Raw genomic sequence first — 24,717 nt, 5'->3', positions numbered from 1 at the left:
CTGCCTTCTAGGCATTGCCCTTGTGTGAAGGGAGTGTGTGCATTTATACTCCGGGTGCTTTTCTTGCCCCAGAGAATCCAGGCTTCTGATGCCCCTTCTAACCTCTTCCCCACAAGCTGTAGCTGGGCACCCTGGAAGGCCTCGTGCCTTTTCCCTCTTGGCACAGCTGTGGGGATCACCTGCAGGCGCCTCCACGCACTCTCATGCTGCCACTCATGCCCTGCCATGAGTCAGCCATGCCCACAACTGTGCTTACCCTCCTCAGACCCTCCCTTCCTGTTCATTCTTACACCCAACAGAGTTCCCACACACCCTGCCATGTTCACACGCACCCAATAAGTAATTGCGCTCAAACACACACACGCTCACACTGCTTACATCAAGTGTCCACACACCTTCGTACACTGGGCTCACAGGTGGACACACACCCTCACACTGTCACAACCTCACACTCTCTCACACACCCTCACACACCATCTACAGTGCTCACAGGTGCACACACACACCCTCACATGCCCATAGCATTCATTACCCACACTAGCATGCAGCATTTACACACCCTCACACACATCATCTCACTCACATGTGCACACACTCATTTCCACTCTCACACTCTCATTGGCACCTGTCATCACATTTATGGTCACTCTAGAACATAGCCATGGCCTCCAAGGTGACGAGTGGTGGCCTTGCCACCTCCTGGCCCCCAGTCTACAGCAGCCAAGGTTCCTGGACAGGAGGTGTCAGCGGAGGCTGTCAGCAGGCTCAGGTGATGGAGGCACATCCCCCTCACACTTGTCTGATCTCCCCATGTGGTGGGAGGAAGAACTGGCCCAGAGGTCACCTGCCCAGCGTGTGGCATAAGAGATTAGATGCAGCACCAGGTCCCAGGCTCTTGGCCAGTGCTGAGACATTGGCCTCTTGCTGCAGGGAGAACTCTTCCTGTCCCACACTGTGTTCTCCTCAGGCCCTCCAGGGTTGGATAGTGTCCACCCTGGGGAAGCTGCCTCTCCTGTATGAGACGCAGTTCAGACTCCTCCAGAAACGCCAAGACACACCAGGGAGTTCCTATGTGGGCGCCCATGCTTCCTCGGGTTGGCATTAACCATGGCACCGGGCACGGTCCTTATCTAGTAAGGGCCTCTGTGGACATGGACCTCTTTCCCAAGAGCTGCAGCTGACCAGAATTGGGCGTGGGGCCCTGGGCTTCTCTTCTGAATCCATGAGGCCCTGTGGCAGAAGTCCTGGGCCCCACTTTCAGAAGGTGCAGCAGGGGCTTGGCAGGACCCGTTGACCCCCAGTCCTGAACAACAGTGGCTCCTGCTGTGGGGGTCCTGTCTGCAGTGGGGGTCCCCAGGTGGCTGTGGGGGTCCTGTCTGCAGTGGGGGTCCCCAGGTGGCTGTGGGGGTCCTGTCTGCAGTGGGGGTCCCCAGGTGGCTGTGGGGGTCCTGTCTGCAGTGGGGGTCCCCAGGTGGCTGTGGGGGTCCTGTCTGCAGTGGGGGTCCCCAGGTGGCTGTGGGGGTCCTGTCTGCAGTGGGGGTCCCCAGGTGGCTGTGGGGGTCCTGTCTGCAGTGGGGGTCCCCAGGTGGCTGTGGGGGTCCTGTCTGCAGTGGGGGTCCCCAGGGTGGCTGTGGGGGTCCTGTCTGCAGTGGGGGTCCCCAGGTGGCTGTGGTGGCTGGGCAACCTCAGGAAGCTTTATGAGAGGGAGTCACATCTTCCCTGGTCACTCTGCTCCTGTAGAACCTGTCCCTGTAAGCCATGGTTCTTGGAACTGCTGTCCTACCAAGTGAGGGTGGACAGTGGAAGTGGGGTCTTGGGCTTTCCTCCTGTTTGGCTGCTTCTGCCCTGGGACACTTCTGTGTATGCTAGGTACAAGCCCAGCCAGCTGGGTCCCATGGGCCTTTGGGTGCGCCTGTCCCTACACCTCAGCCTCCCTCACAGGTTTGGGTTGGTGAAACCTTGATGCACGGGATGGCCTCAGCATGGAGCTGTTACCGCCCACCACCGCTGTCCACCTGCCCTCATCCCTAGACCTGGGCAGTGGGTCCATCTGCCTTTCCTGCACAGGGGGTTGTGGAGCTGTGTGCAGAGCCCCGTGGATGAGCAGCTAGGGCTCTTTATAGCCTGAAGTTCCAGCCAGACCCCTCCCTGGTGCCGATGGAGGAGAGGCCAGATCATGTAGGGAAAGTCTCCAGTGCAAATGGGGGGCAGAGCCGACCCCCTGTTTCTGTTCTGGGTCTGTCTGCCTTTGTTTGCTACTGTCTCGTTTCCTACCTTCTTTTTCGGGACCCCCTGCTCTGCCTGCGCCCTCCTCTCTATCTGTAGAAGATCTAAAATAAACATTATTCAGTCCTATAAACAATTAGGAAACTTCAACTGCCAATCTGGAACATCTCTGCTCCAGCTGGCTTGTCCAGCCTTATCCCTGACCATGGGGAAGGGTGACCACAGGACTGTCTGACCCACACTGCTCTGAGGTCAAGGAGCTGGTCTCACTGGAGCCTGGAGCAAGGAGGCTGCCACTTTCCAGGAATCACAATGCTGTCCTTCACTAAGAACACTTGGCCAGGCTGAGGCACAGGACCCCTCTGTAGCCACTGGTGGGGATGGTCCCCATGGCACAGTATCCTTGGTATGTCTCCAGGGTATGGAGAAAGGGTCTCACAGCAAGGAGGTAGGAAGGGTGGGACACCTTCAGGACTGGGTGGCCCAGTCCAGGTCACAACCCTCCCTGCCTTGCTGCAGGTTCAGCTGTTTCAACCGTCTCCATGGTAACTCACATTCAGGCTATTCCAAATGAGCCTCTTTGGGATGCAAAAAATCAGCCTAGTGAGAACTGTTCCAGTTGATTCTGCACCAGCTGGAGGGCTGCTTGGGGTGTCTCTGCGAATCTCCAGCACCCAACATGGCTGAAGTTCCTGGGGTCGGTGGTTGGCAGACCCACCCCCTGCGTTTTAGAATGGGGAGGATGTGGGCTGGTATTCAGGCCTTGCTGAGCACAGCAGGGGCCTGGGAATCCTGCTTGTTTCCAGGGCCGGCCCTGATTGCGCCTCTCTGGCCTGGGAATGCAGCCTGGGGGCTCAGAAAGAGGGCTGCCCACTCTTTCACTGCGGTGGCCCACGAGGCCGTCCTCTCCCTGCGGCCCTGCCCGGGATCCGCGGACAGCGAGGATGGCAGTGGGCAGTGGCGGTTAACTGGGGTCACAGAGACCCTCGGCACCTTCGCTGGCTCCCAGAAGGGACACCTGCTCTTAGGAGCCGCCGGCGCAGGCTGGGCTCGCTGGGCGGTGCCGCGTCCGGCCCCGGCAGCTCCACGCTCCGCTCGCACGCGATCAGCCGCCCTCGCGTGACGCGGCCGTGGCCGCAGGAGGAAGCGGCGGCGCCCGGGGCACGCGATGGGCGGCGGCAGCGGCTGGGGCGCGAGGGGCGTGGGCGGCGGCAGCTCCCGGTGCGCGGCGGCAGAGCTGGCCCCGCCCCGGCCCCGCCCAGGCCCCGCCCCTCGGCCCCCGGAGCGAGCCTCGCGGCCTGGGCTGGCCTCGGAGACGGGCTCAGTGCTACCAGGGCCTCGGCTGTCCTCCAGTGCCCCGTTCTGCCTGCTCCGCGCGGAGGGAGAAAAAACTTACCGTTTATTAAGGGATTAAAAGTAAAGTTGCTTGGTACTTAGTGCAGTGAACAGAAATCCAGTGCTTATTAGCTGTAGGAGACTCGGGCGCTGGAGCCAAGGCTTCTGAGAAAGGGAAGGACAGAGAGGCCGCAATGCAGCCACCAAGTCACCATCTCCTGGGCTCAGCCACCGGAGGGCCTCACCTCGAGGGGGTTCTGCGCCTGGTACCAGGGGGTCTGACATTTCCCCCAGCGTGGCTTCTGGGGGAGTGGAGGTTGCCAGCCCAGTTTCGGCAGAGTGAGGGTTCATCCTGTCCACAATGCGCCAGCCCATTCTGAGGCCAGGCCCAGATCTAATGGGGAGGCCTGTCAAACAGCATCTGGACCCCAGAGTGTGCAGGTGGGCCTGGGGCTGGAGCCTGTGCTTCTAACTAGCTCAGAGCATGCCCATGTGCTGGTCCCTGGACACCAGAGTGCGGAGAACCCAAGGGAGATGGTCAGTGTGTTCCACATGGACATTGGACAGAGGTCTGGGGGGAATCACCTGGGAGTGGGAGGCATGGCACTGAATGTCTATAGCCTGAACCTCACAGTGGGCAAGTGGCAGAACCACCCCACTTGTTCTAGAATCGGGGAGAAGCCCAGCCCAGCCTGAGTGGGAGGTGAGGCAAACTTCACTGAAGCACCACTTTTATTTCTTAGCAGCAGCATAGCCCACTGCAGCCTCTCCAGAACCAGGTGGGCTGTGGACAGGCAGTGGGTCTCTTCCGAAGGTGTGGGTCCCATGCTGGCTTGTTTCTGTTTGGACTGGGCTCCCTGGGTAGTGGGGGTGGAGTCAGCCAGCAACCCACCTTCATGGGAACCTGGCTCCATGCAGGAACAAGGGGCTTCGGGTGCTGCTTTGGAATCAGAGCTCTGTGATGTCCCTGACAAGCGAAGGTGGGCAGATCTGATGAGAGTGGCACCAGATGAGACAGTCCTTCCCAGGACCAGTCCCCAAATGGAAGATTCCCCAGTTGCCCTTTTGGAAAAGGAGCATGATTCAGGTGCCCATGTTACCAGTTTATTTTATCTGAAGATCAGAACAAGTACCTGGGGTCACATCTGCCTGAGAGGACAGGGCTCCCTCGAATGAGGTGCAGCTCTCCTCCTCAAGTCTGAGGGGCGAAGGAGGCTGCTCCCCGTCCCAGCCTTTCTACAAGGCCAAAAGTGGTAGCCACCTGTGATCCACCCTCTGAGCACCTGGGCCAGCTCCTTCCTGGGCCCCTGGCCCCTCAGAAACCAGGTGGAGACTCCTGATGGCAGCGAAGACGCTTGCTGTGGAGTCAGAGGCCAGAGCAGTGTCCCAAGATGAGCACTTGGTCAACAGGGCTGTGAAGGAGTCTGAGTCCCCTCAGACATCACCCCAAAGCGATAGGGGCACCCCCAGACTGCCCTTCCACCCCCCAGGCCCCATCCTCGGGCTTCCTTTCCCACCATGTCTTGTCTGGCCTGTGTCTTTGTCCTGCTCATGCCAGGTGAGGGGAAGAGAGAATATGCAGGGCACAGGGGGACGAGGGGCCTTTGCCCAGCCTGGGAGGGGCATGGGCGGGGCCATGTTGGGGTCTACCAATGCTTGAGTCTCAGGAGGGAGCTGTGAGGACCCTGTGAACTGGGTTGTAGACAGGACGTAGCAGACACTGGACTTCATCCAGGTGCTGGTGTCGGGCAGACAGAGCAGCTTGTGGAGAGCAGAGCTGGCAGGTCCTGAGGGACCGCTTCCCATCTGGGCTCTGTCCCCCATGCTGCCTGGGGCCTGTTCCTGCTGCCCCCACCCCACAGACTGGACAACTCTGTGTGTCCTGTACAGGGTGGCAGCACAGCCCAGACTGGATGTCCAGCAAGAACCATGGGGTGAGTGCTGGGGAAACCAGAGGAGTGTTGCTTAAGAGGACCCACAGCTGGCCTGGGGTCTCACGAAGGCTCACTGTCCGCTCTTCTCTGACAGCCGTGCAGGAGACACACGTGCCGTCGGCCGGGGCCTCCTCGCCTGGAGACGGTCCACACAGAGGGTCCCCCGTGCAGGAGGGACGGCTGCTGTTGGAGGTGAGTGCCCACGGAACGGTGGCCCTGTGCAGCCTGGGTATGCAGGAGGCCCTTTGAGTAACAAGGAGCTGAAGTCCCCAACATTCACTCTTGCACAGCGCCTGAGACTGTCCCCAGGTGGCTTAGGCTGGGGTCTGCAGGTGGTGGGCAGCTTCTTGGGGCAAGGCCCCCAGGCTGGAACAGAGCCACTCTGGCCTCATGGCCCACCTGCTGGATCAGGACTGTTCCTCATTCTTCCTTGTCTGGTCACTTGTCACTGAGACAGAACCTGATAAAAAATAAGACATTTATTTTCCAAGTTAAGCATCCAGAAAAGTCAGCATCAAGCTTCTCCATGTGGGTTCCCCCTGGGCTGGCAGTAGAGCCAGGTGGGGCCATTCTTGTTTCACCAGAAGTTGGGCTTTTCTCTTCCTGGAGGGAGTGCTGAGCCCTGGGTGCGGGCTCTCCTTGGGCCAGTCCTTCAGGGAGCAGGAGAGAACAGCCTGTGGGGGCTGAGGCCTACCACAGGTCCTGCAGGAGCTGGCAGGGATCTTGGGTCTGACGTGGAGCAGAGCCATGGGGTGGCCTCAGGGCCAGCGGGCAGTATCCGTCTGTCCCCCACATTTGCTGGGCCAGCCTGGGCTGTGCCCCAAGGTGACTCTGTAGATGGAAGGTGTGGGCAGATCTCTGCTTTCCCATCTCTGTGGGGGGCTCCTTGTGGGCTCTGCTGACCCCTGGACCCTCTGCAGCTCCCTGCACCCTTTGCAGCTGGTTCTGGGGGAGTGGGCTGTGGGAAGGCACTGGCCATCTGATCACCCATCACCAGTGCCCAGGCATCAGGCCCACCCTGTCCTCCAGTGCCCTGAGGGAGAAGCTAGATCTTTATAGCCACCCACAGACAGGCCAGCACCCTCAGGCGAGGCTGCACCTACTGGCCTCGCCTCCTTCACTCTGGCTTTTCTTGAAGTTTGAAACTTGCACAAAGCAGAGAGGAGAGGGCTGTGGAGGGCCGGGTGTAAGGGTCAGCCTGTGCCCCTTGTTCAGGTGTCCTCACTACTGTGCTGGCCCTACTCCTTCAAGTCTTGCCTGCGAGGTTCAGTTGGAGCCCTCTGACCTGTGTCTGTAGTTTCTTGACCTTCCCAGTGCCAAGGGGTGCCCAGAACACAGCAGGCCCAGAGGGGGATCTGAGACGGGGGTGGCGGTTTCTCCAAGGAGGTCTCTGGCCTCTGCCGAGGGAATTCTCTGATGAGAATCGATGGACTTACAAATCACATCCTCTGCCATGTCAAGCACAGGAAGGAGCCGCGTCCTCCCCATTTCCAGGGTTCCTCCGACTCCGTGGGCATCTGTGGAAGCTCAGCCTCACTTTTCCTGAGCCTCCATAAGCCCTGGACCTGAAAGCCAGGCGCCTCGGGGTGGGAGGCAGGCCCCGCTGGCTTCGTGCTGCTGCCCAGCAGCTGAGGGCATGCTTGGAGCCTCCTGGGAGGCTTTCCCAAGGAAAGCGGTGGAAGGGCCCCAGGCTGGAGGTCAGGGTCTACTGCCTCCTGATCCCTGGAGCCCTCAGAAGCCCACCCACCCTCCGTCGCCAGCCAGGTCAGAACCGGTTCCCCCACTCTGCCTTGCAGAAGGCAATTCAACAGTTACTGGAGAAGGCAGAGAACAAGGTCCAGTTCTACCTTGTTGGTCCATGTCTCTGTGTCTCTGTTTCTGGACATTTGCTCTGATTGGAAGTGGGTGGGTGGATCCTCCTCCTCCCGTTTCTAGTGCAGGGACTCTCAAACGTTGGGGCCAGAGGTACTTTCTGAAACTTAAGAATATTCCCAACCAGCAAAGTAAGTGAATGAAGCCACAAAAACGCCAACATCACTCTTCACCTGACCCTCCACCTCTGAGAGACCTTGGGAAGGAGGGCTCCTGCAGGGGTGGTGACCCCCAGCTGCCTAGCTGGCCGGGCAGTGGGAAGAGCCTGTCGATTTAAGATGGAGACTCAGCAGCAGGGCCCTCAGCCTGTCCAGGGTTCCATGGGCTGGGCCTGGCCTGGCTATTTGGTCCCCATTCTTTAGGCTCTGGGGCCTAAGTCCTGGGCTCCTCCAAGGCCAGCACCAGAGGCCACCCCAGTGTGTGCCTTGACACAGGTGCTGAGTGGGGACGGGCAGAGGAGGGAGATTGGGAGGGACATGGGAAGAGCTGGGGCCGGAGCCTCCACGGCCGTGTGAGCCCTGTAGTCAGGGCCATAGGTTCTCAGTTCTGTTCTGGGTGGGCCCAGGGCTACTCAGTCAGAGCCGGGACTTGTCTTCTGAGGGCCAGGGGCTTCCATGACAGCTTGGCTCTGGTGGGGTTGTGGGGGTTGGTTGGTTTTGTGGCACTGGGCCTGAAACCCAGGATCTGGCCTTGACTGGGACAGTGCTGAACCACTCACCAGGGTTCTGTGTTTTCAGCACACAAGGCCTGTGTGTTTCTGCTAGCTTTACACCCGAGTGTTTTGCATTTTTGTTGCTACTATTAATGGACTGTTTTTAAATTTTAAGTTTCTGTAATTTATTGCTAGCATCCAGAAAATCAATTTCTGTCTTTTTTGACAATCTCTATCTTTTAATCGTCACATTCCAAGCATTTTTATTAGAATGACCATTGATGTCGTTGGACTCCAGGCTGCATTTTATTTTTGGTCTCCCGATTTCATCAGTTATGTCCCTTTTTGATATGGGAATATTTTTTAGTGTTCCACTTTATCTAGTGGCTTTTGAGTGTATATTTTATTTTATTATTTCTTAAGTGCTCTAAGGATTATAATATATGGCCAACCTGACGTTTAGAGGTAAGATTCTGGCACTTCAAGTAAAACCTGAACACCTCATGCCAGGTACACCCTTTGCCCTTTCCCTTATGTGATGTTTGCCATAAGCATCCGTCTGCATACATGAAAACCTCCAGATGATATGACTGCTCCTTTCTATAGTCGTACTTTAAGAAACTTCAGAGGTGAGAGGAGCCTGTCCCACTGCTGCAGGTAGTCTCCATGTCCGACGCTCTCCCTCATCCTGAGGAACTCCATGGAGCACTGTTAAAGTGTAAGTTGCTGGTGATGAGCTCTTTGTTGTCTCTTTGGTAGTTTTGCTGGGTATAGAATTCTGGTCGGGGAGTTCTTTCAGCACTTTAAAGGTGTCTATTCTCTTTTGTTCTCCACGGTTTCTGATGAGAAATAGAGTCATTCAGATTATTGTCCCCGTAAATGATGTTTCCTTTTTCTCTAGTTGCCATTGGAGCTATTTCCTTTTCTTTGGTTTTAATTTTAATGCTTAGTTATGATGCATCTTGTTTAAATATTAGAGATTGTTCTGCTTTAGGTTCCCTCATCTTTTTGAACCTGTAAGTTTATTTCTTTCACAAAATTTGTGGAAATTTCAGCTATTTTTCTTCAAAAAAATTACTGTGCCATCTCTTTGACTTCCATTTCAGGAACTCAGCTGAAACAGATGTTAACTCTTTCTGTATTTCCTCATAGGTTCCTGATGCTCTGTTCTTTCTCTAATATTTTCTTTCTCAGAATGGATAATTTTTATTGAATTGTTTTTAACTTTATAGATTCTTTTCTCTCACCTTCATTCTATTATTGAGTTCATCTAGTGAAGTGTTTATTTCATATTTCTATGAGTTGTAAAATTCCCATTTGATTCTTTTTTATAGTCTCTTTATCTGTAGGGACTTAATTTTTTTTCCGTTTGCTCGTCTCAGGAGTATTTACCTTTACCTTGTGGAGTGTGATGATATTTGCTATTTTAGAATTCTTACCTGATAATCTCACCTTTGTGTCACCTCAGAGTCAGCTTCTGCTTGTTGTCCTTTCCCTTGAGTTCCTTATTCTACTTCTTAGTATATTCAGCACTTTGGATTGGATGTCAGCACGCCAATAACTCCAGAGGTGTCCACGTCCTGATTCCCGGAGCCTGTGGGGTTGATTCATATGGTGCGAAGGATGGTGCCGGGTGATGAGGGGGAAGACCTTGAGGTGGGAGATGGCCCACAAGAATCCTGAGAAGGGCAGGACCTCTCTCACCTGCATCCTTCACAAACAGAGACGTCACCCTGCTGATTTTGCAGGTGGAAGAAGAAGGAGTGGGCCAGGGAACGTGGGTGGCCCCAAGAAACAGAAAGGCAAGGAGATGGGTTTCCTGAAGCCTCCAGAAGATCGGCCGCCTGTTGGCACCAATCCTAGTCCAGTGCCGTGGCATGAATGTGGCTCACTGTTCGGTTGTGTCCCCAGGCCCCTGTTTCTGAGGGCTTGGTTCCCAGGGTTTCACCGTTGGGAGGTCCTTGGGTCACTCTGAGCATGTTCTTGGAGGGGACTGTGAGCCCTGGTCCCAAGTGGGGCCAGGTGAGAGGCCCAAGGGCCAAGAAGCCCCAGTACCTATGGCATAGACAGAAGGCAGGCTGCACTGCCCACATCTGGGGTCCTCCTAGGGCACCAGGTACACCGCCGAGTCACATGGTCCCATAGGCAGCACTGCTGGCCAGGGATGTCTTTGCTCCAGTGAACCCTGGGAGAGCTGGCAAGACAGTGACAGAGGAATCGGGGCTGGGGACACAGGGGGCCAGCCAAGGTGGACATGGGGGACCGAGGATGGGTGACCAGGTGACAGGTGGGTCACCAGCAGACCAGGCCAGGGAGATCCTTTTAAGGGAGGAAGTATCCATGTTCTCCATGGTTTTTAGACATGGTCCTTGCCACAGAGAAAGCCACAGGAGTCACTAAGCATGGAGGCCCCAGGTACTGGTTCCTCAAAGGAAGCTGTCCCCAAGCGACACCAGGAGCCCACCACCTGAGAGCCTTGCTCAACCCTGGGCACTGGGAGCCCGGGCCAGACACTGCTGAAAACAGTTACCAGGCCCACCACTCTGCGGAGGGAGGGGGAGGGGTGTGCCGCTGCGGGGCGGCGCCTGACCCCATGGTCAGTGGAGCGCTGGACCCCAAGCCCAGGCCACCTGCTCCAGAGCCCTGACCTGTGCCCCTCCAGGCACTGTGGGAAGTTTCTCCACCCAACACAGCAGCAGACTGCCGTGGGAGGCTCCGAGATCAGAGGAGCTCAATGTTGAAAGTGTGAAAGCAAGACTCAAGGTCCTGAGGGTCCGGGAGGGAGGGAGGGAGAATCATGGGGGCCGCCCCTTGCTGGGTGTGTGCACTCACTCTGGGGCAGCTTCTCCATCGACTGTCCTTTGCACGGTGCTCTAGATTCCACTGGGGGCCCATTTCCCAGCTTGGTGCCCGGAGTGCCTTCTGCCACCCTCAGCCCTGGAGGCTCACAGCCGTCATCCCCCTGCTGTCCTTATTTTGGGAGCCAGAATGGTCCAGTCATTGTTCCTCCATGTTCCTCCTGGTTCTGCTGCCTCTGGCTGCCCTCGTGGACCATCCCATGGCACCACAGCTTGATGCTGGGTCCGGTAATCGCCCCTGGTGCCTCCTGTCCCTGTGTTGCCGATACCTCCTCATTTCCCGAGGTTATTTATTTTAGAGAGGCGGGCTTGCGTTGGCCTGTTGGTCTCTGTGTTAGTCAGCGTCTGTGTCACTGTGACCGAGACCTGATGAGGACAGTGTGCAGGAAGAGAAGTTTCTCTGGCTCACAGCGTCAGGCCGTGGTCAGCCCTCTCCATGCTCTGGGCCGAAGGTGAGGAGGAGACCATGGCAGCAGGGCTGGGTGGAGGAAGCAGCTCGGGACATGGCCCCAAGAAGCAGAGAGAGCTCCGCTCATCAGGGACAAACAAACCCAAAGGCACCCCTCCTGCGGCACCCCACCTGCCACCATGTCCAGGAATCAACCCGTGGACTAGGCTGCACCTCTCATAGTCTGATCCCTTCTCCTCTGAGCCTTCTTGCATTTCTCCCCAGGAGCTTTGGAGCACCTCACATCTCAACCACAATGGTCTGATCTGATGCTACCCGTGTGGTGTCTCCGTGGCTCCTGGGCTCCTGCTGTGGGGCACCAGACACAGTAGTGCTTCCCTACCTCAGTCTGGGCCCTGGCCCCAGCCCCATGTCACTGGTCGCACCTGGCAGGGCAGTCCCCTGTGCTTGGAAAGGATCATGAGCAGAGTGGAGATAATTTCTTCCACTTCTTCTTTGGCTAATCCCCAAGATGCCCGGACCTGGGCAGTGGCCCAGGCTCCTCCACACCCTGGCCTTTCTGGAGATCCTGCCTCACTTCCCCACACGTGGCTGCCCAGGTGGGTCATGGGGTCACCAGGTAGTCATAAGCCAGCAGTCACAGTTTTGCTACTCTAGTTTTACTTACTTGTATCTATGACTCTCAAGTCACCCATGACACAGTGACATAGAAGAGCTAGAAAGTGTGAAGGCAGCCACCGTGGCTCAGGAGGCTACACCAGGAGCAAAGGCAGATAGGAATGCAGCCCCTGCAAGTTGTCAGAGCTTCAGGGGCAGAGCTGTCGAAGCACAGGATCTATTCTAGGCCTAAGTCCACAAGTGTCAGCTGGAGATGTCGGCATGGAGTCGGCTGGGTCTGGTCCTCTGCAGGAGGAACCGTGCTCTGCTGAAGCCACAGGACAGTCAGGGGTCGTCCCATTGGCGACTTTCCAAGGCAAGGATCATGACAAGTGACCAGGTGCTGGGGTCAGAATGCACCATGTCCAGGCTCGGGATGCTCCTCCATTTGTGCGCCTTAGGGGAGGGGCTGCATTGGGGGTCTGTGTGTTCCATGAGCTCACGGGCATGGTATATTCCCATATGGGTTTGGCACACACGTGCATCCCTGTGCTTCTAATTAATTCAGGAAGTCCACAGATAGTCATTCTTACTAGCACAATTAATTTACTTACCAGCTTGTGTGCTATGGTGGTGCCAGGCAGACGGAGGCTGTTGACTTGTAAACACAATGTGTGGAGTCCTTCCACCAGCACTCACACAGAAAATGGAGTAAGTTAGGGAAAGGCACTGCTTTCACAGGGTAGAGTAACTCAGGGCAGGTACAACCTGAAGACTGTTGTTCAGCACACCATGGAGTCACTCAGGGCAGGCACAGCCTGAGGACTGCTGTTCTACACACCATGGAGTCACCAGGGTAGGTACAGCCTGAGGACTGATGTTCTACACACCATGGAGTCACTCAGGGCAGGTGCAGCCTGAGGACTGCTGTTCTACACACCATGGAGTCACTAGGGCAGGCGCAGCCTGAGGACTGCTGTTCTACACACCATGGAGTCACTAGGGCAGGCGCAGCCTGAGGACTGCTGTTCTACACACCATGGAGTCACTAGGGCAGGCACAGCCTGAGGACTACTGTTCTACACACCATGGAGTCACCAGGGCAGGCACAGCCTGAGGACTGCTGTTCTACACACCATGGAGTCACCAAGGCAGGCACAGCCTGAGGACTGCTGTCCTACACACATTGGAGTCACCAGGGCAGGCACAGCATGAGGACTGCTGTTCCACACACCATGGAGTCACTCAGGGCAGGGGCAGCCTGAGGACTGCTGTTCTACACACCATGGAGTCACCAGGGTAGGTACAGCCTGAGGACTGCTGTTCTACACACCATGGAGTCACTAGGGCAGGCACAGCCTGAGGACTGCTGTTCTACACACCATGGAGTCACTAGGGCAGGCACAGCCTGAGGACTGCTGTTCTACACACCATGGAGTCACTCAGGGCAGGTGCAGCCTGAGGACTGCTGTTCTACACACCATGGAGTCACTAGGGCAGGCGCAGCCTGAGGACTGCTGTTCTACACACCATGGAGTCACTAGGGCAGGCGCAGCCTGAGGACTGCTGTTCTACACACCATGGAGTCACTAGGGCAGGCACAGCCTGAGGACTACTGTTCTACACACCATGGAGTCACCAGGGCAGGCACAGCCTGAGGACTGCTGTTCTACACACCATGGAGTCACCAAGGCAGGCACAGCCTGAGGACTGCTGTCCTACACACATTGGAGTCACCAGGGCAGGCACAGCATGAGGACTGCTGTTCTACACACCATGGAGTCACCAGGGCAGGCACAGCCTGAGGACTGCTGTTCTGCACACCATGGAGTCACTAGGGCAGACACAGCCTGAGGACTGCTGTTCCACACACCATGGAGTCACTCAGGGCAGGGGCAGCCTGAGGACTGCTGTTCTACACACCATGGAGTCACCAGGGCAGGTGCAGCCTGAGGACTGCTGTCCTACACACCATGGAGTCACCAGGGCAGACACAGCCTGAGGACTGCTGTTCTACACACCATGGAGTCACTAGGGCAGACACAGCCTGAGGACTGCTGTTCTACACACCATGGAGTCACTAGGGCAGGCACAGCCTGAGGACTGCTGTTCTACACACCATGGAGTCACTAGGGCAGACACAGCCTGAGGACTGCTGTTCTACACACCATGGAGTCACTAGGGCAGGCACAGCCTGAGGACTGCTGTTCTACACACCATGGAGTCACTAGGGCAGGCACAGCCTGAGGACTGCTGTTCTGCACACCATGGAGTCACTAGGGCAGACACAGCCTGAGGACTGCTGTTCTGCACACCATGGAGTCACTAGGGCAGACACAGCCTGAGGACTGCTGTTCTACACACCATGGAGTCACTAGGGCAGACACAGCCTGAGGACTGCTGTTCTACACACCATGGAGTCACTAGGGCAGGCACAGCCTGAGGACTGCTGTTCTACACACCATGGAGTCACTAGGGCAGGCACAGCCTGAGGACTGCTGTTCTACACACCATGGAGTCACTAGGGCAGACACAGCCTGAGGACTGCTGTTCTGCACACCATGGAGTCACTAGGGCAGACACAGCCTGAGGACTGCTGTTCTACACACCATGGAGTCACTAGGGCAGACACAGCCTGAGGACTGCTGTTCTACACACCATGGAGTCACTAGGGCAGGCACAGCCTGAGGACTGCTGTTCTACACACCATGGAGTCACTAGGGCAGACACAGCCTGAGGACTGCTGTTCTGCACACCATGGAGTCACTAGGGCAGACACAGCCTGAGGACTGCTGTTGTACACACCATGGAGTCACTAGGGCAGGCACAGCCTGAGGACTGCTGTTCTACACACCATGGAGTCACTAGGGCAGACACAGCCTGAGGACTGCTGTTCCACACACCATGGAGTCACTCAGGGCAGGGGCAGCCTGAGGACTGCTGTTCTACACACCATGGAGTCACCAGGGCAGGTGCAGCCTGAGGACTGCTGTCCTACACACCATGGAGTCACCAGGGCAGACACAGCCTGAGGACTGCTGTTCCACACACCATGGAGTCACTAGGGCAGGTACATCCTGAGGACTGCTGTTCTGCACACCATGGAGTCACCAGGGCAGGTACAGCCTGAGGACTGCTGTTCTACACACCATGGAGTCACCAAGGCAGGCACAGCCTGAGGACTGCTGTCCTACACACATTGGAGTCACCAGGGCAGGCAGAGCCTGAGGACTGCTGTTCTACACACCATGGAGTCACTAGGGCAGGCACAGCCTGAGGACTGCTGTTCTGCACACCATGGAGTCACCAGGGCAGGCGCAGCCTGAGGACTGCTGTTCCACACACCATGGAGTCACCAGGGCAGGCACAGCCTGAGGACTGCTGTTCTACACACCATGGAGTCACCAGGGCAGGCACAGCCTGAGGACTGCTGTTCCACACACCATGGAGTCACCAGGGCAGGCACAGCCTGAGGACTGCTGTTCTACACACCATGGAGTCACTAGGGCAGGCATAGCCTGAGGACTGCTGTTCTACACACCATGGAGTCACCAGGGCAGGCACAGCCTGAGGACTGCTGTTCTACACACCATAGAGTCACCAGGGCAGGCACAGCCTGAGGACTGCTGTTCTACACACCATGGAGTCACCAGGGCAGGCAGAGCCTGAGGACTGCTGTCCTACACACCATGGAGTCACCAGGGCAGGCACAGCTGAGAGCTGCTGTCCTACACACCATGGAGTCACCAGGGCAGGCACAGCCTGAGGACTGCTGTTCCACACACCATGGAGTCACTAGGGCAGGCACAGCCTGAGGACTGCTGTTCTACACACCATGGAGTCACTCAGGGCAGGCACAGCCTGAGGACTGCTGTTCTACACACCATGGAGTCACTCAGGGCAGGTTCAGCCTGAGGACTGCTGTTCTACACACCATGGAGTCACCAGGGCAGGCACAGCCTGAGGACTGCTGTTCTACACACCATGGAGTCACTCAGGGCAGGCGCAGCCTGAGGACTGCTGTTCTGCACACCATGGAGTCACTCAGGGCAGGCGCAGCCTGAGGAATGCTGTTCTACACACCATGGAGTCACTAGGACAGGCACAGCCTGAGGACTGCTGTTCTACACACCATGGAGTCACCAGGGCAGGCACAGCCTGAGGACTGCTGTTGTACACACCATGGAGTCACCAGGGCAGGCACAGCCTGAGGACTGCTGTTGTACACACCATGGAGTCACCAGGGCAGGCGCAGCCTGAGGACTGCTGTTCTGCACACCATGGAGTCACCAGGGCAGACGCAGCCTGAGGACTGCTGTTGTACACACCATGGAGTCACCAGGGCAGGCACAGCCTGAGGACTGCTGTTGTACACACCATGGAGTCACCAGGGCAGGCGCAGCCTGAGGACTGCTGTTCTGCACACCATGGAGTCACTAGGGCAGGCACAACCTGAGGACTGCTGTTCTGCACACCATGGAGTCACTAGGGCAGGCACAGCCTGAGGACTGCTGTTGTACACACCATGGAGTCACCAGGGCAGGCACAGCCTGAGGACTGCTGTTGTACACACCATGGAGTCACCAGGGCAGGCGCAGCCTGAGGACTGCTGTTCTGCACACCATGGAGTCACTAGGGCAGGCACAGCCTGAGGACTGCTGTTCTACACACCATGGAGTCACCAGGGCAGGTGCAGCCTGAGGATTGCTGTTGTAGACACCATGGAGTCACCAGGGCAGGCACAGCCTGAGGACTGCTGTTCCACACACCATGGAGTCACCAGGGCAGGCACAGCCTGAGGACTGCTGTTGTAGACACCATGGAGTCACCAGGGCAGGCACAGCCTGAGGGCTGCTGTTCCACACACCATGGAGTCACCAGGGCAGGCACAGCCTGAGGACTGCTGTTCTGCACACCATGGAGTCACTAAGGCAGGCACAGCCTGAGGACTGCTGTTCTACACACCATGGAGTCACTCAGGGCAGGCACAGCCTGAGGACTGCTGTTCCACACACCATGGAGTCACCAGGGCAGGCACAGCCTGAGGACTGCTGTTCCACACACCATAGAGTCACTAGGGCAGGCACAGCCTGAGGACTGCTGTTCTACACACCATGGAGTCACTCAGGGCAGGTGCAGCCTGAGGACTACTGTTCTGCACACCATGGAGTCACTCAGGCAGGCGCAGCCTGAGGACTGCTGTTCTACACTTCATGGAGTCACCAGGGCAGGCACAGCCTGAGGACTGCTGTTCCACACACCATAGAGTCACTAGGGCAGGCGCAGCCTGAGGACTGCTGTTGTACACACCATGGAGTCACCAGGGCAGGCACAGCCTGAGGACTGCTGTTGTACACACCATGGAGTCACCAGGGCAGGCACAGCCTGAGGACTGCTGTTGTACACACCATGGAGTCACCAGGGCAGGCGCAGCCTGAGGACCGCTGTTCTACACACCATGGAGTCACCAGGGCAGGCGCAGCCTGAGGACTGCTGTTGTACACACCATGGAATCACCAGGGCAGGCGCAGCCTGAGGACTACTGTTCTGCACACCATGGAGTCACTCAGGCAGGCGCAGCCTGAGGACTGCTGTTCTACACTCCATGGAGTCACCAGGGCAGGCGCAGCCTGAGGACTGCTGTTCTACACACCATGGAGTCACCAGGGCAGGCACAGCCTGAGGACTGCTGTTGTACACACCATGGAGTCACCAGGGCAGGCACAGCCTGAGGACTGCTGTTGTACACACCATGGAGTCACCAGGGCAGGCGCAGCCTGAGGACCGCTGTTCTACACACCATGGAGTCACCAGGGCAGGCGCAGCCTGAGGACCGCTGTTGTACACACCATGGAATCACCAGGGCAGGCGCAGCCTGAGGACTGCTGTTCTGCACACCATGGAGTCACCAGGGCAGGCACAGCCTGAGGACTGCTGTTCTACACACCATGGAGTCACCAGGGCAGGCACAGCCTGAGGACTGCTGTTCTACACACCATGGAGTCACCAGGGCAGGCACCGCCTGAGGACTGCTGTTCTGCACACCATGGAGTCACTAGGGCAGGCACCGCCTGAGGACTGCTGTTCTACACACCATGGAGTCACCAGGGCAGGCACAGCCTGAGGACTGCTGTTCCGCACACCATGGAGTCACCAGGGCAGGCACAGCCTGAGGACTGCTGTTCCGCACACCATGGAGTCACCAGGGCAGGCACCGCCTGAGGACTGCTGTTCTACACACCATGGAGTCACTCAGGGCAGGCGCAGCCTGAGGACTGCTGTTCTACACACCATGGAGTCACTAGGACAGGCACAGCCTGAGGACTGCTGTTCTACACACCATGGAGTCACCAGGGCAGGTGCAGCCTGAGGACTGCTGTTCTACACACCATGGAGACACTCAGGGCAGACACAGCCTGAGGACTGCTGTTCTGCACACCATGGAGTCACCAGGGCAGACACAGCCTGAGGACCGCTGTTCTACACACCATGGAGTCACCAGGGCAGGCACAGCCTGAGGACTGCTGTTCTACACACCATGGAGTCACCAGGGCAGGTGCAGCCTGAGGACCGCTGTTCTACACACCATGGAGTCACCAGGGCAGGCACAGCCTGAGGACTGCTGTTCTACACACCATGGAGTCACCAGGGCAGGCGCAGCCTGAGGACTGCTGTTCTACACTCCATGGAGTCACCAGGGCAGGCACAGCCTGAGGACTGCTGTTCTACACACCATGGAGTCACTAGGGCAGGCATAGCCTGAGGACTGCTGTTCTACACACCATGGAGTCACCAGGGCAGGCACAGCCTGAGGACTGCTGTTCTACACACCATAGAGTCACCAGGGCAGGCACAGCCTGAGGACTGCTGTTCTACACACCATGGAGTCACCAGGGCAGGCAGAGCCTGAGGACTGCTGTCCTACACACCATGGAGTCACCAGGGCAGGCACAGCTGAGAGCTGCTGTCCTACACACCATGGAGTCACCAGGGCAGGCACAGCCTGAGGACTGCTGTTCCACACACCATGGAGTCACTAGGGCAGGCACAGCCTGAGGACTGCTGTTCTACACACCATGGAGTCACTCAGGGCAGGCACAGCCTGAGGACTGCTGTTCTACACACCATGGAGTCACTCAGGGCAGGTTCAGCCTGAGGACTGCTGTTCTACACACCATGGAGTCACCAGGGCAGGCACAGCCTGAGGACTGCTGTTCTACACACCATGGAGTCACTCAGGGCAGGCGCAGCCTGAGGACTGCTGTTCTGCACACCATGGAGTCACTCAGGGCAGGCGCATCCTGAGGAATGCTGTTCTACACACCATGGAGTCACTAGGACAGGCACAGCCTGAGGACTGCTGTTCTACACACCATGGAGTCACCAGGGCAGGCACAGCCTGAGGACTGCTGTTGTACACACCATGGAGTCACCAGGGCAGGCACAGCCTGAGGACTGCTGTTGTACACACCATGGAGTCACCAGGGCAGGCGCAGCCTGAGGACTGCTGTTCTGCACACCATGGAGTCACCAGGGCAGACGCAGCCTGAGGACTGCTGTTGTACACACCATGGAGTCACCAGGGCAGGCACAGCCTGAGGACTGCTGTTGTACACACCATGGAGTCACCAGGGCAGGCGCAGCCTGAGGACTGCTGTTCTGCACACCATGGAGTCACTAGGGCAGGCACAACCTGAGGACTGCTGTTCTGCACACCATGGAGTCACTAGGGCAGGCACAGCCTGAGGACTGCTGTTGTACACACCATGGAGTCACCAGGGCAGGCACAGCCTGAGGACTGCTGTTGTACACACCATGGAGTCACCAGGGCAGGCGCAGCCTGAGGACTGCTGTTCTGCACACCATGGAGTCACTAGGGCAGGCACAGCCTGAGGACTGCTGTTCTACACACCATGGAGTCACCAGGGCAGGTGCAGCCTGAGGATTGCTGTTGTAGACACCATGGAGTCACCAGGGCAGGCACAGCCTGAGGACTGCTGTTCCACACACCATGGAGTCACCAGGGCAGGCACAGCCTGAGGACTGCTGTTGTAGACACCATGGAGTCACCAGGGCAGGCACAGCCTGAGGGCTGCTGTTCCACACACCATGGAGTCACCAGGGCAGGCACAGCCTGAGGACTGCTGTTCCGCACACCATGGAGTCACTAAGGCAGGCACAGCCTGAGGACTGCTGTTCTACACACCATGGAGTCACTCAGGGCAGGCACAGCCTGAGGACTGCTGTTCCACACACCATGGAGTCACCAGGGCAGGCACAGCCTGAGGACTGCTGTTCCACACACCATAGAGTCACTAGGGCAGGCACAGCCTGAGGACTGCTGTTCTACACACCATGGAGTCACTCAGGGCAGGTGCAGCCTGAGGACTACTGTTCTGCACACCATGGAGTCACTCAGGCAGGCGCAGCCTGAGGACTGCTGTTCTACACTTCATGGAGTCACCAGGGCAGGCACAGCCTGAGGACTGCTGTTCCACACACCATAGAGTCACTAGGGCAGGCGCAGCCTGAGGACTGCTGTTGTACACACCATGGAGTCACCAGGGCAGGCACAGCCTGAGGACTGCTGTTGTACACACCATGGAGTCACCAGGGCAGGCACAGCCTGAGGACTGCTGTTGTACACACCATGGAGTCACCAGGGCAGGCGCAGCCTGAGGACCGCTGTTCTACACACCATGGAGTCACCAGGGCAGGCGCAGCCTGAGGACTGCTGTTGTACACACCATGGAATCACCAGGGCAGGCGCAGCCTGAGGACTACTGTTCTGCACACCATGGAGTCACTCAGGCAGGCGCAGCCTGAGGACTGCTGTTCTACACTCCATGGAGTCACCAGGGCAGGCGCAGCCTGAGGACTGCTGTTCTACACACCATGGAGTCACCAGGGCAGGCACAGCCTGAGGACTGCTGTTGTACACACCATGGAGTCACCAGGGCAGGCACAGCCTGAGGACTGCTGTTGTACACACCATGGAGTCACCAGGGCAGGCGCAGCCTGAGGACCGCTGTTCTACACACCATGGAGTCACCAGGGCAGGCGCAGCCTGAGGACTGCTGTTGTACACACCATGGAATCACCAGGGCAGGCGCAGCCTGAGGACTGCTGTTCTGCACACCATGGAGTCACCAGGGCAGGCACAGCCTGAGGACTGCTGTTCTACACACCATGGAGTCACTAGGGCAGGCACAGCCTGAGGACTGCTGTTCTACACACCATGGAGTCACCAGGGCAGGCACCGCCTGAGGACTGCTGTTCTGCACACCATGGAGTCACTAGGGCAGGCACCGCCTGAGGACTGCTGTTCTACACACCATGGAGTCACCAGGGCAGGCACAGCCTGAGGACTGCTGTTCCGCACACCATGGAGTCACCAGGGCAGGCACAGCCTGAGGACTGCTGTTCCGCACACCATGGAGTCACCAGGGCAGGCACCGCCTGAGGACTGCTGTTCTACACACCATGGAGTCACTCAGGGCAGGCGCAGCCTGAGGACTGCTGTTCTACACACCATGGAGTCACTAGGACAGGCACAGCCTGAGGACTGCTGTTCTACACACCATGGAGTCACCAGGGCAGGTGCAGCCTGAGGACTGCTGTTCTACACACCATGGAGACACTCAGGGCAGACACAGCCTGAGGACTGCTGTTCTGCACACCATGGAGTCACCAGGGCAGACACAGCCTGAGGACCGCTGTTCTACACACCATGGAGTCACCAGGGCAGGCACAGCCTGAGGACTGCTGTTCTACACACCATGGAGTCACCAGGGCAGGTGCAGCCTGAGGACCGCTGTTCTACACACCATGGAGTCACCAGGGCAGGCACAGCCTGAGGACTGCTGTTCTACACACCATGGAGTCACCAGGGCAGGCGCAGCCTGAGGACTGCTGTTCTACACTCCATGGAGTCACCAGGGCAGGCACAGCCTGAGGACTGCTGTTGTACACACCATGGAGTTACTAGGGCAGGTGTAGCCTTAGGACTGCTGTTCTGCACACCATGGAGTCACTAGGGCAGGCATAGCCTGAGGACTGCTGTTCTGCACACCATGGAGTCACCAGGGCAGACACAGCCTGAGGACTGCTGTTCTGCACACCATGGAGTCACTAAGGCAGGCACAGCCTGAGGACTGCTGTTCTACACACCATGGAGTCACTAGGGCAGGCACAGCCTGAGGGCTGCTGTTCTACACACCATGGAGTCACTAGGGCAGGCACAGCCTGAGGACTGCTGTTCTGCACACCATGGAGTCACTCAGGGCAGGCACAGCCTGAGGACTGCTGTTCTACACACCATGGAGTCACTAGGGCAGGCACAGCCTGAGGACTGCTGTTCTACACACCATGGAGTCACCAGGGCAGGCACAGCCTGAGGACTGCTGTTCTACACTCCATGGAGTCACCAGGGCAGGCACAGCCTGAGGACTGCTGTTCCACACACCATGGAGTCACCAGGGCAGGCACAGCCTGAGGACTGCTGTTCTACACACCATGGAGTCACTAGGGCAGGCACAGCCTGAGGACTGCTGTTCTGCACACCATGGAGTCACTCAGGGCAGGCACAGCCTGAGGACTGGTGTTCCACACACCATGGAGTCACTCAGGGCAGGTGCAGCCTGAGGACTACTGTTCTGCACACCATGGAGTCACTCAGGGCAGGCGCAGCCTGAGGACTGCTGTTCTACACTCCATGGAGTCACCAGGGCAGGCACAGCCTGAGGACTGCTGTCCTACACACCATAGAGTCACTAGGGCAGGCACAGCCTGAGGACTGCTATTCTACACACCATGGAGTCACTAGGGCAGGCACAGCCTGAGGACTGCTGTTGTACACACCATGGAGTCACCAGGGCAGCACAGCCTGAGGACTGCTGTTGTACACACCATGGAGTCACCAGGGCAGGCACAGCCTGAGGACTGCTGTTCCACACACCATGGAGTCACCAGGGCAGGCACAGCCTGAGGACTGCTGTTCTACACACCATGGAGTCACCAGGCAGGCACAGCCTGAGGACTGCTGTTGTACACACCATGGAGTCACCAGGGCAGGCACAGCCTGAGGACTGCTGTTCTACACACCATGGAGTCACCAGGGCAGGCACAGCCTGAGGACTGCTGTTCTACACACCATGGAGTCACTAGGGCAGACACAGCCTGACGACTGCTGTTCCACACACCATGGAGTCACCAGGGCAGGCACAGCCTGAAGACTGCTGTTCCACACACCATGGAGTCACCAGGGCAGGCACAGCCTGAGGACTGCTGTTCTACACACCATGGAGTCACTCAGGGCAGACACAGCCTGACGACTGCTGTTCCACACACCATGGAGTCACCAGGGCAGGCACAGCCTGAAGACTGCTGTTCCACACACCATGGAGTCACCAGGGCAGGCACAGCCTGAGGACTGCTGTTCCACACACCATGGAGTCACTAGGGCAGGCACAGCCTGAGGACTGCTGTTTTACACACCATGGAGTCACTAGGGCAGGCACAGCCTGAGGACTGCTGTTCCACACACCATGGAGTCACTAGGGCAGGCACAGCCTGAGGACTGCTGTTTTACACACCATGGAGTCACCAGGGCAGGCACAGCCTGAGGACTGCTGTTCCACACACCATGGAGTCACTAGGGCAGGCACAGCCTGAGGTCTGCTGTTCTACACACCATGGAGTCACTAGGGCAGGTACAGCCTGAGGACTGCTGTTCTACACACCATGGAGTCACTAGGGCAGGTACAGCCTGAGGACTGCTGTTCTACACACCATGGAGTCACTAGGGCAGGTACAGCCTGAGGACTGCTGTTCCACACACCATGGAGTCACCAGGGCAGGCACAGCCTGAGGACTGCTGTTCTACACACCATGGAGTCACTAGGGCAGGCACAGCCTGAGGACTGCTGTTCTACACACCATGGAGTCACCAGGGCAGGCACAGCCGGAGGACTGCTGTTCTACACACCATGGAGTCACCAGGGCAGGCACAGCCTGAGAGCTGCTGTTCTACACACCATGGAGTCACCAGGGCAGGCACAGCCTGAGGACTGCTATCCTACACACTATGATGTTACTCAGAGTAGGGCATAGCTTGCTCTCCACCGAAGTCCTATGATATGAGGCAGGTTGTAAACAGGAAGATTTGCTGAGTCACCTCCCAGATGGAGGGAATTTCTCTAGTTCTCTGAAAGCAGCATGTCCAGTTGAGCAGATAGGGTGGCTCCTGCCAACCTGGGTCACCTGCTCCTTCCAGCTCCCTCTGCCAGTGGCACCCACAGGCCCAGTGGGGTCAGCCTTATGGATGACCTGCATGTTGGAGTTGGGCCATCTGGTCATGTAGTAGCAGACAGTCACCGAGTCATCCTGTTGCTCTTATGTGATTTCAGAAGAACCACCCGGGTTCCTGAGCAGTTCCCAGGAGCATGTGCCTCCCATACTTCAGTGTGCAGAATGTGGGGCTGTGTTTGCTGACAGGCTGTTCTAAAGAGACACCTGGAAACTCACCTTCCCAGATGGGACCTCACAGGCAGGGAGATGCCCAGAGCCTCAGTAGCTGGACTGACACCTGGCCACGCTCCGTGTGGGTCATTGTGCTGTCCTGTGAAGAGGATGGAGCTGTTGGGGTGTGCGGTGGAGCAGCAGGGGTCCTCCCTCCCGCCACCTCCACTCCAGGGGCATCAGGTCGTTCGGTACCAGGTCAGGAGGCCATGTATCCTCCAGATCCTCAGGTCAAAGAAGCCTGACGCCCCAGAGATCTCGCCCCCAGCACTCAGTGCTGCAGGCTCAGAGCGGGGGACTCTGTAGGAATTGGCC

General features: G+C 57.6%; 1 protein-coding gene across 1 annotated transcript in view; it reads left to right on the top strand.

Moving 5' to 3' along the window:
- Ahrr (aryl hydrocarbon receptor repressor) overlaps positions 1-24,717 on the top strand; it is a 71,745-nt gene that overhangs the window by 22,590 nt on the left and 24,438 nt on the right. Inside the window, exon 3 of the mRNA XM_077109541.1 lies at positions 5,590-5,687. Within this exon, the coding sequence (XP_076965656.1) occupies positions 5,590-5,687 (98 nt within the window). The remainder of the gene's footprint in view (positions 1-5,589; positions 5,688-24,717) is intronic.

This window comes from Callospermophilus lateralis, chromosome 5 (genome assembly GCF_048772815.1).
Source record: "Callospermophilus lateralis isolate mCalLat2 chromosome 5, mCalLat2.hap1, whole genome shotgun sequence".
NCBI classification, from domain to species: Eukaryota; Metazoa; Chordata; class Mammalia; order Rodentia; family Sciuridae; genus Callospermophilus; species Callospermophilus lateralis.
The sequence above is the reverse complement of the archived record's forward strand: the minus strand, read 5'-3'. Positions and strand labels throughout refer to the sequence as shown.